This window comes from Acomys minous, assembly GCF_964271855.1.
Source record: "Acomys minous genome assembly, chromosome: 4".
Taxonomy (NCBI): domain Eukaryota; kingdom Metazoa; phylum Chordata; class Mammalia; order Rodentia; family Muridae; genus Acomys; species Acomys minous.
Genome location: NC_140486.1, coordinates 43,425,743 through 43,439,845, shown reverse-complemented (window position 1 = coordinate 43,439,845; position 14,103 = coordinate 43,425,743). Strand labels below are relative to the sequence as shown.

The following is a 14,103-nucleotide window of genomic DNA, read 5'->3' as shown; positions in this document are numbered from 1 at the left end:
TTAGAAACAGGATCTTCATCTCCCAAATACCAGTTGGGCATGGCTGCCTGCCTGTAATTTCAGCTCACAGAAGGCAATTCCAGGGAGTCCCCAGAGGAAGCTGGCTAACTATCATCTGGTGGTTATGTGTGAGCTTAGTGCTGAAGTGAGAGACCCTGCCTTGATGAAGATGGTAGACAGCAACAAAGGAAGACACTGGATATCAGCCTTGGGCCTCCACACGCAGGTGCACATATATATGTCTATGTACAGATATGCATACTCACACACATGAACAGGCAAACACACCTGCACACAAACACACGTATATGCACACACATGTGTACCCACACACGAGCATGCATACACTCCTGCATGCAAACATGTGCACATCCATACACACATGTATCCACACATGTGAGCTTGCATACCACATACATACATACAAGAAACAAGCATTTCAAATGCCCCAGTGTAGGTGTATAAGGCTGAGAGCCCTGGCTCTGGCTTAGGCCTTAGCTGTGAAATGACAACTAAATGAAAAACAGGACAAGTCGCTTTCTCCTTTGGAGCCGGTATCAAATTTAAGGGTTGCGTAGCAAAGCAGAGTGTCTCCCTTACAGCCCTGTAGTCGGAGCATGGAAACTCTCCTCTCGGAGCTTCGTATTATGAGCAGTGGACTCAGTTTCTGGGGCAGCTGCTACAAACAAGGAGTACAGCATGCATGTGGCATAGCAAAGACTCAGCAAATACTAGATTCCAGTAACTTCCTTGCCAAATTTCCACACCATTCTCCTCATTGTGTGTCTGGAGATGACCTGAGGCATTAGGTAAGAAAGCATCCAGTGGCCGATACTCAATTATTATTCTGATTATCATGGGGATGTAAGGATGCTGAGCAGGGAGACATTCTTCTGGGCTCCTTGGGTAACAAGTGATTGGATTTGAAAGAGCGTCTTCCATTTAAAAAAGGCAGACAGAAAAAAAGAGCCAGATTTACACTCTCAGTTTTAAGAAGCCGAGCCTCTCAGAATTGAAGCAGGATGGGTTCGTTGCACAGTGAGGATTAATTAGCTGTCGGGTATTATTAAATGTTCCCACTCTCAAGACCCACGTGGAATTGGATACTGTGAAAATGATCAAGTGGTAATCATCGTCGGGGTGGGGGTGGGAGGCACAATTGCTGGCGATGCAGATTTCAAGAGCAGACTGCGCTGGTAAAGTGTAGTCTAATTAATATCGTGTCAGAGTGCTCTCTGTTTGGGATCACTGCTCTGAGTCTGGATTTCAGGGTTGCTGGTGGTTTTCATTTTGTTTTGTTTTGCTTTTGTTGTTGTTTTCTTCTTCTTTATCAGGATCAGAAAGGAAGGGAACATGGCCTTTTTGAAACTTTATAGGAGAATGCGCATATGATGTGGGTATTTACATGAAATGGGTGTTATTTTAAGGCCCCAGAGTGATGAATGGAGTGAAACATAGGTACAATAATGTTTATAGCAAATATGTATATACTGTTATAATTGCTGCTCACGTGACTAAAAGGTAACTGAGGTTTAAAGGAAAAAGTCACAATTCTAAGGGGCTTGGTAGATATTAGGCCCCGGTGACCACAGACCCTGGTCTTTTAGCAAACCCCAGTGTGAGTTTCAAAAGTGCAAATTGGGCCTCAGAGGGTGTGAGTGTCTCCAACCCTTTTGCTGAGCAGCTTAAAAGCAGGAGAAAAAGAAAAAAAAAAAAAGGTGGATTGCACTGTCCAGTGCCACACAGCTGGTCGCTAAAGACTGGAGTTAGAACTGCTGTTTTCTAAGTGGCAGCAGCAGCTCCGGGGCCTCTGTCAGGGGTGATCTGAAGCTCACTCACTTCATTAGCGTCACTGTCTTGCCACAGTGGATCTCTCCTCCAGAGGGAGTGTGAACAGGCCTTCTCTCCTCTGATGCTGGGATGGAGCCCCCAAGGGGTTAGACACAGATACATGGGATCCCTTAGCTGCCCCTGGCAATGAGAAACCATAGTGGCGGCCTACAGATGGCCTCTGAGAGATTTTCATGTACGTAGCAAACAAAGGCAGATGTATCAGTTAACACATTAGAGATAATTTCAGCGGCACCAAAATGCATCGATGTCACAGTAAGAAACCAAGACAAATTATTTCCTTTTGGAATAATTTGATCAAGACTGAGGCCAAATTTAAGTTCTACTTCTCTCCCTTTATCTTCCATCTGTCTGTAGCTTGAGATTACTGGTCTGTCTGTAGTCTATCATGTGTGTGTGTGTGTATGTGTGTGTGTGTGTGTGTGTGTGTGTGTGTATGTGTATGCATGTGCGCACATGTGTATACATGTGTTTGATGTTAGTCTGTCCCTAAAAAAATAGGCTTTTCTCCCTCTTTATTGAACAGCACAGAAAATGTGGTGTGGGATAGAAATCTTTAATGGAGTTTTACAAGGGAAGATTTTACTGTTCTCAACTGACCCAGAACAGTGAACACTACTACAAGCAGATGTTACCAGGCTATATCCGTTTTGCTTCCAACATTTATGGTGGTAGTTGTGTTAAAGGTTGCTTCCAACCCACTGCCTACTTTAAGCAAATGATTTCCACAGCACACACATATACAGGGAGATCGTTCTGGGTCAAGGGCATGGAGGAAGAGTATAAAACATAAGATTGGCTATTCGTAGTAAGCTTGTTTACATTGCTCTCTTAAAGGAAGGTTAAACTTAAACAGGCCAAGCACACAGTAGGACAGCAGGTTAAGTACACAGTCTTAAATGATCTCAAGGGGTATTAACTTTGTGTCAAGGCCTGGAGAAATTCAATCTCTTTGAATGCAAGAGTTATATTCAGAACAACGTATAACTACAGGCAGAGTCCATGGCAGAACTCAGGGGCACCATTTGTTTTCCTCACAGGACTGCCATATACTGAGGGACAAAAGTCAGTCTCATTTCCTGTCTTATTTCTGGCACAGTGCTTACTCCTTATTTGTAAGTAGCTTGTGGAATGAATAAAGCAGTACTGAGAGAGAGAAAGAGGGAGAGAGAGGGAGAGAGAGAGAGAGAGAGAGAGAGAGAGAGAGAGAGAGAGAGAGAGAGAGAGAGAGAGAGAGAACCATGATTTCTCTTTCTTGCTCACATATACATACACACACATACACAGTGAGGGTAAGAAAGGGGTCTGGAGAGATGGCTCAAAGGTTAAGAGCATTGGCTGCTCTTCCAAAGGTCCTGAGTTCAATCCCCAAGAACCACATGGTGGCTCACAATCATCTGTAATATGATCTGATGCCCTCCCTCTTCTGGCATGAAGGTGTATGTGGAGGATGCTGACAGTGCTGATGGTCCTGAGGATGATGATGATGGCTGATGATGTTGATGATGATGGTAATGCTAAGTAAGGAGCTAGCTTGGAGTGTTCCCCATGGACTAAGCTCTTTATCACGCACACAGTGTCACACTGAATCTGCGTAAGGACTATGGTGAATAGTGACCACTGTCACTGGAGATACAAGGTTTCAAGTCAGATGCCCCCCCCCCATCCCTAGCTGGAGAGCAGAACAGTCATACCTTAGCCCACTTCAGCATACCAGGACCTTCCTATTCTTCATTATACTTTTCTCAAGTCTCCCAAACCTCTGCGCTTTTAGAACAGCAGGTTAGGTTGACACCTCCCCAACCAGGCCTGATACAGAGATGGGGAACTGGCATGAAAACAGAACAGAGCCAATGTGTGTGGGCTCAGAAGGAACACAACTACAGCCATGGTGCCAATCAATACAGAATAAGCCCCAATAGCCCAGGACTGTGGCCAGCAGAGTGTTTGAAAGCATCTGATGATAAGATAGATGGATGAAGGAACCTGTGAGCCGATAGAGGCACACAGCGATCACCAATGCCCACTTCTGCTCATGTACCCGGGTGAGACACTCTCTCCCCACCAACATGTGCTCCCTTTCAGATTTGGTCCTCTGTACAACAGCTGATGTCTGGTAGTACATATTTCCCAGTTCTATAAGTCCTGTGGGGTTAGGGCTGGTCCCAACTTGTTCTTGCTTTACTGTTTACACTGAATAGATTAAAAATAAACCACCTTGTATTAAACCACTTTTTACCTACATCTAAAGCAGCGGTTCTCAACCTGTGGGACCTGACTTCTTTGGCGGAGACAAATGTTCCTTTCACAGGAATCACCCAAGACCATCGGAAAACAGATATTTACATTATGATTCATAACAGTAGCACAATTACAGATATGAAAGTAAGAATGAAATAATTTTATGGTAGTGGGTCACCACAGCATGAGGAACTGTGTTAAAAGGTCTCAACAGTAGGAAGGTTGGGATCCACTGCTCTATGGAGGAGTCTTTTCCTAATGCTCCATTTTCAGAAATCCATTTTACTAGCACCCTCACCTTTCCCTTCCCCGGGGCCTTTCCTGGGGACCAGAACCAAATGCCATTTCTTTTTTCCTTTGAACAAACAACAACTCTCTGACTGTCTCTGTCTGCATTTGTCTTACTCTGTGTAGAGTTGGAGCCATTTGAGTGTGGGTGCTGTAATGGCCCCCTCCTTACCAGGCTGTGCACATCTGGCGGTCCTAAGGAAGCCACACAGGCTGAGAGCGAGGCCTACACATACATGCTGAGCGTAACTGCCACAGGGTAGGACTTCCCACCTCCTGCCTTTCATATTCACAAGTTCACAGACAATAGGATTTCTTTCTAGTTACAGGGGGAGAAAGGAAAAATAAATTGTCTGACTGAGGTTCAAAAGGAAATGTTCAAAATTTGTCTGACTAAGGATTGAAAATGAATGTTGTGTTTTGAATACAACTTCCTCCAAACAAGGCTCATGTGTGGAAGGCCTGGTCTTCACGCTGGTGGATCTTAGCACCCAAAGGGGATTGGGCTCATACAGGCTTTCTTCAACAAGTCAGTGTGTTGCTGGGGGTCACAATTTGGTGGAATTATTGGACTACAGGGCCTGGTTGGAGAGAGTATGTCTGAGGATGTGTCTTTGGAGGATCTTGTCTCTGGCTCCACCTTGTCTGTCTGTCTGTCTGTCTGTCTGTCTGCCTGCCTCTTTGGTTTCTGACCACTATGAAGTGAATCCACTTGACCTATCACTACCATTTTTACTATCTTCCTCAGCACAGCCTGGAAGCAGAGCCATCTGGCCTTGGACAAAATCCTGGAAACTGTGGGCTAAAACAAACGATTCTTCCTTTAAGTGGTTTCTGTCAGTTAAAATAAGCACAAGGACAACTACAGTAGCCATGTAAGGTTCTGATGAGTGACAGGACTCCACCCCAGGTCTGGTAGATTTTGATGCTTGGGTTCTAAAAAACAGAACTCAAATTTTCCATCCCAGCAGGCTTCTGCCCCTTATTCCAGCTACAGAAGGTGTTCAAGACATGCTAGATAACGCGACTAGACAGGCTCAGAATACAGCGACGGATGGCAGCGGCCATGTGGCAAGTCCTTGGGGACAAAGCAGAAGCACGGATTTGTAGTCATTAGGGCCTGGCACCTTTCCCACTCCTCCATCTGCCACCAGACACGGGTAGGCTGAGGCTCTGCCCACTGCCTTCAACCATGTCTCACAGTTGTAGTCTACTGCTGCGGCCAGCCCTTGCCCAACTTTAGCGGGGTGGCGTTCGCTGTACCCTGATGGCCCAGGCTGCTGAAAGGCATGGCTGGGACAGTGACACTCACCCGCAGGGTTGTGATGGTGGCAGGATCCCGGAGCCGGCCCTCTTCATCCTTCAGGTTGTAGCCTTCTGGCCTCTTATCACGTTCACTGACTTTCCACAGCTTCACGGTTTTATCTGTGGAAGGCAATCGGAAGTCAGGGTGACTGACAGGGCAGGGAAGCTTTCTCTGGGGGTGGGGAATGGGGGGTGGTGGTCAAGGTAATGAGGGTAAGATGTGATATAAGACCCAGTCCTGAATAAATCTCATGTGATTTGAAGGCAAGTGCTTACTCCGTGTCACAAGGCAAGACAAAAGCACAGATTGTGTTAGGACAAAATGGCTCTCTCTGATGATGCACTGTTAAGCATATACCTTACATTTTAATTTGAATCATTCAGTAAAAATATTGATTGAAATTCAATAAGAATAGTCACGTATATGGAGTTCACTATGTAACTGTTAGCACACGGACAATTAATCTAATGTTCGTTGGGCAGTAGGACACTGTTGCCATTTCTGTTTTTAGCATCCACCTACCTCTCTTAGACACTGTCCTCACCATGCCTGCGAAGGCGCTTCATAACCTGGCACTCTCGCCTTCCTTGGCCCTCTCATATTGTGGACCATTCTGCTCCCTGACTCCTGTGCTATTCTTTCTATGCCCAGAACACTATGTGGCTTCTTTCTATGCCCAGAACACTAAACTTCTGTCTCAGGGCCTTTGAACTCACTCTGCCTTCTGCCAGGAAAGCTATTTGCTGTCTGCCTGTCTGTTTATCTGTCTGTCTATCTATCTATCTATCTCTCAATCAATCATCTATTTCTATCTACCTTCTATCTGGCACCGATGATTAAGCCTAGTGCATGTAAATGCTAGAAAAGTTCTCTGCCAATGAATTATCTCTCAGCCCCCATGACCTTTTCACATGACTTACTCATTTTTGTTTATGCACCAACCCCAGAATAGCTTGTATAAAATCTACATAAAAACATAGTTGCATTGAAATTCTCCATTCTTTTCTTCTCTTTGTCCTTGACTTCCACCTCTTTCTTTCCTTCTCCCTCTCTGCCTTTTCTTCTACATAGCATGCTTCACCATCAGTTGGCAATGGTGGTTGTTTCTTAATATCTATTTGTCACTAGAAATCTTGAGTTTTGTCCGTTTTGTTCATTGCTGAACTTCCAACATTTAGTGGTACCTGGGGTGTGTCTGAAGCTCCATAATATCAATACCAACAACGAATAAATATTAGTTTGAATATGAATGATCTCCTCACTTTAAGAGTGTATTTTAGCAATTTTCAGGGAACTAAGACAACATAGAGATGAAGCAAAATGCTCTTATCAGGCTGGGAGCATAACTCAGCTGCGTAGCATACACAAAACCCTGAGTATCAGTCCCTCCCCTCCCCCTCTCCTCCCCTCCTCTCCCCTCCCCTCCCCTCCCCTCCCCTCCCCTCCCCTCTTCCCCTCTCCTCTCCCCTCCCTCTGTTCACTTTTCCTTGCTGCTTCCTGATAGCTCCCAACCACAAACTATAGTTTAGACTGATCTACCACCTTGCATCTCCTGGTGACACCTGCCCTTTTCCATAGTCTTGAACCAAAAATGAGAGCTCTGCCTCCAGATGCTGACAGCCCAAGGCAGTGATGGAGGGAATCTGGAACTCTGAGGAACTGGTGAGGCATGCCCCGCCCAGGTTCTCAATTCTACATTTTTAGAAAACATGTTTGGGCTAAGCCAGTCTTGACTGTGTACCATATGGTCCTGAACACCTTCCTTATCAGATCACACATCTGTAGCCTGTACTTGTTTTTGCCTTTCCTTCTGAAAAGCAGGGACACACTTAATTCCCCTGTATCTGTCTCTGTTGGGCAGGATTTGGTGTGAGATACTCTTGGACCTAATTCCCACTACTGCCTAGATTGCTGTTAGCTCTCAAACCCAGGACAAAAGGCTGAGATACCTATTATCATACCAAAGCCGACTCTGGCTGCCAGGTTCTCCCAGACCCCTTCAGTCCCTACCTATTACAAGGTCCTTCTGGCTAGCATACCCTGTCTCTTTCCTGAACTTTCCAGCCCAACAGCTGGGCTGCCCCTTCTCCGAGCTCCTCTGATCTGGTTTGGGTATGCCAGTCTCTCAGGCCAGGCTGCCCCTCTTGTTTACCAGCTCCCTTTTGCTCTCCCTAGTCTTTCCACACACGGCCTGGCTTAGTCTGACCATATTCACTCTGGATACTTCCAGATGCCTTTGTCTGTGCCTCTGGATGTTTTCTCTCTCATATGTTCAATAAACCTCCTCCTCCACCATACCTAGGAGCAGTCATGTTCTCTTTCTTTTATTTCTTATTTTTCATTCAAGAGCCACATGGCCAAGGACTATGGTCCTTGTAAGAAGGCACATACAAAGTAGTGCTGCAGTCAGGATTGGTCATCAGAAAACAAGGAAGTGCAGAATGCTCACTTAAATTTCAATTCCAGATTACATCCATCCACAGATTTCAACAGTACACAGTTGTCACTCTGTACCCCAGTAGGAATGGCATCTTTCTTATTGGGGGTCTTATGACAGAATGAATCAGCATCTTTAACCATGTTGGACTTCTAATGGTAGTGTCCAAATAGCAGCTGCCATTAGAATTAGCTTCCCATGCCTCAATTTGTAGTACGAATAGGTTAATTTCTTGCCTTGAGCTTCATCCCACAATAGAAGTCTCAATTTTCTGGAGAGAAAAAAAGGCTGTGCCTCTAATTGCCTTTAATATGACTTCTTTGGTTTTCTCCATGACTCTCTAGGTGCTACACCATCCCTTCCCAAGTTTTTCACCTTTGGGAGGACCACTCTTGCAGACAAAGGCACAGGACCTCACAGTACTTCATGTCTTGCCCTTAGAGGTCTTAAAGTACCATGTTGTTGTCTGTCAGCAGCTATGGGGATATTTTAGTAAAGATCCAGGTTCATACACCTGGGTGTTATTTGGGCATCCAAACCTACTCTCATGTTTGGTGTGGGATCCATGCCCTCTCATCTGTGTGCTCACTTTGACTTGTACTGGGAGGAGAGCCTGTCCCAGCTGGGGGCTTAATTTAGAAAGTGCTAACTCTATGCTCACATCCCTCTTGTCCCACGCTCTCTTGAGAGCCTGTTCATATGAGGATGCTTTTTTAGAGTGAGAAAGTTAAACGCGGACCATATGTATAGTCAGACCCTTGATTTGTTCCTCATAAGCTGTGGCTGAGAGCAACCTATGAACCGGTCAATTTCACCACGAAATCTTTTCTCATTTTTTTTTGGCTTTGAAATGTGTCCAAATTCATTTTAATAGTATATTTTGTACTATAAATGACAAATTGATGTAGAGATAAATAGAAATCACAGGTAAAACACAAAGATAAGAGCTGCTTATATGGCCTCCAGTTAGGGATAATCCATGGTCAAAATTTTATATACATTCTTTATTTTATTGACTTATGTCTCCCTATATAGCTCTGGGTAGCCCAGAAAAGAGACCACCTTTATCTACCTGCCTAGTGCTGGGACTGCAGACATGCTCCATCATGACTATCTCTTATAAATATTCCTTTATTTTCTGTGCGCAGTATCTTGAGGCAGGGAACTACAATGATATTATGTATACTAAGTTACGTATTTAATCATTTCCCTTATTTTATTATATAAGAGGTACTTGCTGTTGTAATTGAAAAATGAGAACGAGCAGAAAGGTTAAAAAAAAAAAGCTTCCCTTAGTTCCGGTAGTCGAAGATTACTGTGTACATTTTCTTTATAGTCTTCTACTATTTCCTTGTTTATCTATTTCTAACTGTGCCATATAGGTAATATATGCATTTTAACTGATTGTACATTTATACTAACATCTATCCATATACATGTGTTTACTGAATTTATTATGAGGAATGCAATACACTACTGGATATACAATTTGGAGGAAGAACGTGTTAACCACTAAAAGCCTAATAGTGGGAGACTTGTTATTAAGCTACAGAGGAATCAAATCCTATGAGGAAATATGCAGTCATATGGTATTTTAATAAAATATTGGCTAGGAAAGTACTCTTTTTACATTATACTTAAAAACCTGGCTTACAAATACCTGTAGAATATATCATCTTTCTGTTAATAAGCACATTATTTACACCTTTTTCTTTTTCTCTAAAAGACACTAGCTGGAATTCTCATGTATCAGAACATACATTGTCTTTGTTTTGTGTCTGGGTATTTTCTTAATTTTCACTACCAACACCTCAGCACTCTGCCTTTCTCAGCATAAGCATCCAGGCAAGATAAGTAGGCTCGACACATCAATGTACCTTTGTGTGACAAATAACCTCAAGGCCCCGTTTCACAGTGGAATGTTAGCTTTACTTTTCTTTAAATGTTGTGAAGTTAAAAAACATATTCTAGTAGAATTAGAAACTCTACTCAACTAATGAGATAAGCACCCTTTCCCTCAAAAAGATAATTGACGGAGAATTCAATCCAGTTCCCCAAGGTTCTGTTGCCTGGGGTAGTACTTGACTTTATTATCACAGTATTTTTATTCGACTCAGAATCTTGAAGCTTTGTGGCGGGGGTGGGGGGGGGTGGGGGGGTGGGGGGGGGTGGGGGGGTGGGGGGGGTGGGGGGCTGGGGGGGGTGGGGGGGTTGGGAACTCCAAGGCGCATGCAGCTGTTAATGTGAATAACGGTTTTTTCTTTCTTCTGGCTTGGTCTCTGAGTACTTTATCATCACTTGTGGCAGGCTTAAACACAACCTTATCATTTATCTTCATTTCCTCTTTTATATAAGTAATTCCCATTGTCTTCCATTAAATTTTGAATATGAAACTATTTGCCGTGTGTGTGTGTGTGTGTGTGTGTGTGTGTGTGTGTGTGTGTGTATTTTTAACCTCAATAGTAGCATAGAAAAGAAAACCACATAAGAACATGGGGATTTTTCTTAGAAGAGTCATTTTGAGATGTGGTTGGCATGTAAAATAGCATCCCAAATGGGAAGATAATATCCTTGTTAATCAAAAAACTATTTAAAAACTCAATTAACAGAACATTATGCTATATAATTAATCTTCATTGAATTTTGCTTTCTTTCCCATCCCCCCTACAAAGTAGTTAATAAGCCTTTGGATTTTACTGCAATAATCAATAGGCTAAATTTCATAATATAATGTAATCTAGCTATGGAAGACAATCAGACACTTCCCTGCAACTGAAGTAATTACACTAAAACTACCACGAGCCTCTTTCATTCTGAGTGGTGGGTAGCAACAAAGTCTTTAAACGAGACTTGAACAGAAAGCAGCCACAAGAGAATAAATGAAAATAAGGTGAGGTTATTTGGACTCCAAGAGACCAAGGTTGTGGAAAGTAAACAGGACAAAAACAAAACAAAACAAAAACAAAAACAAACAAACAACCCAGCTATGAGAAGAAATGACATTAATTGGAACCTAAAAAAAAAAAAAAAAAAAGAACGAATAATGACCTGTTTATATTGAGGTATGTTTGAATAACTCCCAAGTAGCTAATCTAGGAATGTCATGTTTTAGATCTATACACCGCCTTTATATTTGAGGAATTTGGGGACATCTACATTACATTCTCCCCCCCCCCCTTCTTCCATAAGGCTGATCTATGACTCCACTGTATACACTTTCAAAATTAAAATGATAAAGGATTTACAAGTGACCCACAATGCACAGCCAAGACTTAGTAATAGGAACTCTTTTGCTATGTGCCTTTTTCTTCTATCAAAAAAGAATATCTGCTTGATTGTAGTGTAGACATCGTCTCCATTTTTCTGTCCTTGATATGAGAATCTTTTTTATTTTATTTTATTTTATTAATTTATTTATATTACATCTCTATGGTTATCCCATCCCTAGTATCCTCCCATTCCTCCCTCCCTCCCATTTTCCTCTTACTCCCCTCCCCTATGACTGTGACTGAGGGGGACTTCCTCCCCCTGTATATGCTCATAGGCTATCAAGTCTCTTTTTGGTAGCCTGCTATCCTTCCTCTGAGTGCCACCAGGCCTCCCCATCCAGGGGATGTGGTCAAATATGAGACACCAGAGTATGTGTGAAAGTCATACCCCACTCTCCACTCAACTGTGGAGAATGTCCTGTCCATTGGCTAGATCTGGGTAGGGACGATATGAAAATCTTAAGTTACATTTAAACATGTATTTGTCACACAATGAAATGAATGAATCACTCTTCAACTCCTTTCCTTGGGCAATGGTCTTTAATTTTTCTCTCTGAGTCCTCTTGTTACCATTTTCCATTAGCATCCTTCAGTAGCGACTGAATTCCAGCTGGCTTCCCCCCCACCCCCAAGAATAGGGCTAAAACCCTGGAGTGCCATCATGGCATGACCATGCTTTAGTCACCCCCAGTACCCAATGCCCTCTTTTCTATTTATGTCACTTCTTCCTAAACAAACTCTAGGACGTGGGGAGTTGGAAGGCGGATTAAGAGACTATGTTTCTTGACCAGTTTTTGGAAGCATCCCCATCTCCTCTGGTCTTGTGCTCTCGGCTCAGAATGTGATTTCCTCAGATACACAGACATCTGCTTTGCAGACCCTAAATTATATTCAGGGATTAATAACTATTTTTCAAAAATGCCGACAGCATGTCGAGTTTCCTGAAATGCATTCCCAGAGTAACATGCAATGAATCTTAAGACAGGAAGTGACATTCCCCAACACCTGCAAGCAATCTACATTAGGAAACTGCAGATAACGGGTTCCACAAAATTGGGTCATAAATTCGATATTTATAAAAAGCATAGCTACTATTTACAGAGTCCAACTCCATGTGCACCATGAATACTGCTAATTGTCTTGCAAACAGGGTTTCTAAGTTTTTCACAAGGGACAGAAGAACACTGAGGCTAAGGGAGACTAAGAAGTCTAGTTGATTGTAAAGTATCAAATAGGAATAAAGAAAAACCCTCCTCCACGTACCATTGGTAGACAGAAGAAAATAAGCTGCGTTCTGCTGAGGGAGCCATCTTATCTTATTGATTTTTTCTTCTATTTCTAAACTCTTCAGGTAATCGAACTCGGGCTCATGGCTCTGGAATGTGCTGTAAACATTGTATTCACCCCGACGATGAACCTGGTTTTTACTCTGTAGGAAGGTAAAGCACACAGAGAAGGTTAAACCATTTAAAGCAAGTGCCAACTCATGGATTCTTTTTTCCCCTCTGAGAAAAGCCATTAGGGGTGCTCAGGAAGGCTGCATCAGGGAGAGTGGAGCCTAAGATCACTGCAGCCATAGGCTCAGCTTTGGCTTACTGGTCCCAAAAGCATGCAATGTGTTGGCAAATATCAGAAACACATACACACACATGCACATACATACATACACACATACATACATACATATATTTGTAAATTACATATTTAAACTATATTAACAAAAAGTATATATCATAACATATACATAGAAACAAAATTTGCAAGGCATGGTGGTGTATGCCTTTAATCCCAGCATGGGAGGCAGATGGTTCTCTCTGAGTTTGAAGCTAGCCTGGTCTACAAAATGAGTTCCAGGATAGCCAGGGCTAAAACTCTGTCTTAAAAAAAAAAAAAAAAAAAAAAAAAAAAAAGAGGAAGAGGACGAAGGAGAAGAGGAAGAGGAGGAAGTTAAAATAGGAAAAGACAATACAAATAGAAGATTTAATAGTCACATCTTTGTGTGTTTCAGGAAGTGCTGAGTGGGCCATTCTGTGGTTATGCTCACACATACTTATATCAATCCCTATGAAAGATGCAAAGCTGTAGCAAAGGCTCACGGGATCTCGGAGAGCTAGGTAGAGCAACCACCTAGATGGAACCCAGAGGCTCAGAGAGATAAGTGACTCTTCCAAGGTCACATAGCTCTTGAGAAGCAGATTTGGGCACAAGTCCCTCCCACCTCCCTTTTTATCCAGCATAAGTGATGAAAGAGCCATCTGCACATGAGCGCCATCTGCATCATGGAGAGAGTGATGGGCTCTACCTGTGACTTTCCCCTAGCACTAATTATGTAAAGTGCAAACAGCAGGAACTAAATAAATGATGAGATCCCGGAACACAAAGCCAAGGCCTGAAGACAGGGAAAGGGTGAAGAGAAGGAAAAAAAAAAAGCTTATTGAGGAGACAAAGAGAAAAAGAGACAAGAGGGAAGGTCATATTACATGAATTTTAGAACCATGTTACCTACTGTTTTGAGATTTGGTTTGAAAATCTGTTCAAAAATTAATATTTGGGTCTTATCAAACACATTTCAAATCGATGTTTGATTTTAAAGAGAAGGCCCGGTTTAAGATATATGATTTTAGATGGACACATGACACCCACAGGCATATCTCAGTGTGCCCAGAAGCGGGCTCTTCTGCTGAGCCTAGAGGGTGCAGACACTGAGACTG

General features: G+C 42.9%; 1 protein-coding gene across 12 annotated transcripts in view; it reads right to left on the bottom strand.

Annotated features, from left to right (window-relative positions):
- PPP2R2B (protein phosphatase 2 regulatory subunit Bbeta) overlaps window positions 1-14,103 on the bottom strand; it is a 405,554-nt gene that overhangs the window by 79,497 nt on the left and 311,954 nt on the right. For all 12 annotated transcript variants that reach the window (XM_084778209.1, XM_084778203.1, XM_084778206.1 and 9 more), the window contains 2 exons: window positions 12,656-12,821; window positions 5,693-5,805 (listed from right to left, as the gene is read on the bottom strand). In XM_084778209.1, coding sequence (XP_084634335.1) covers window positions 5,693-5,805; window positions 12,656-12,821 — 279 coding nt within the window. The remainder of the gene's footprint in view (window positions 1-5,692; window positions 5,806-12,655; window positions 12,822-14,103) is intronic.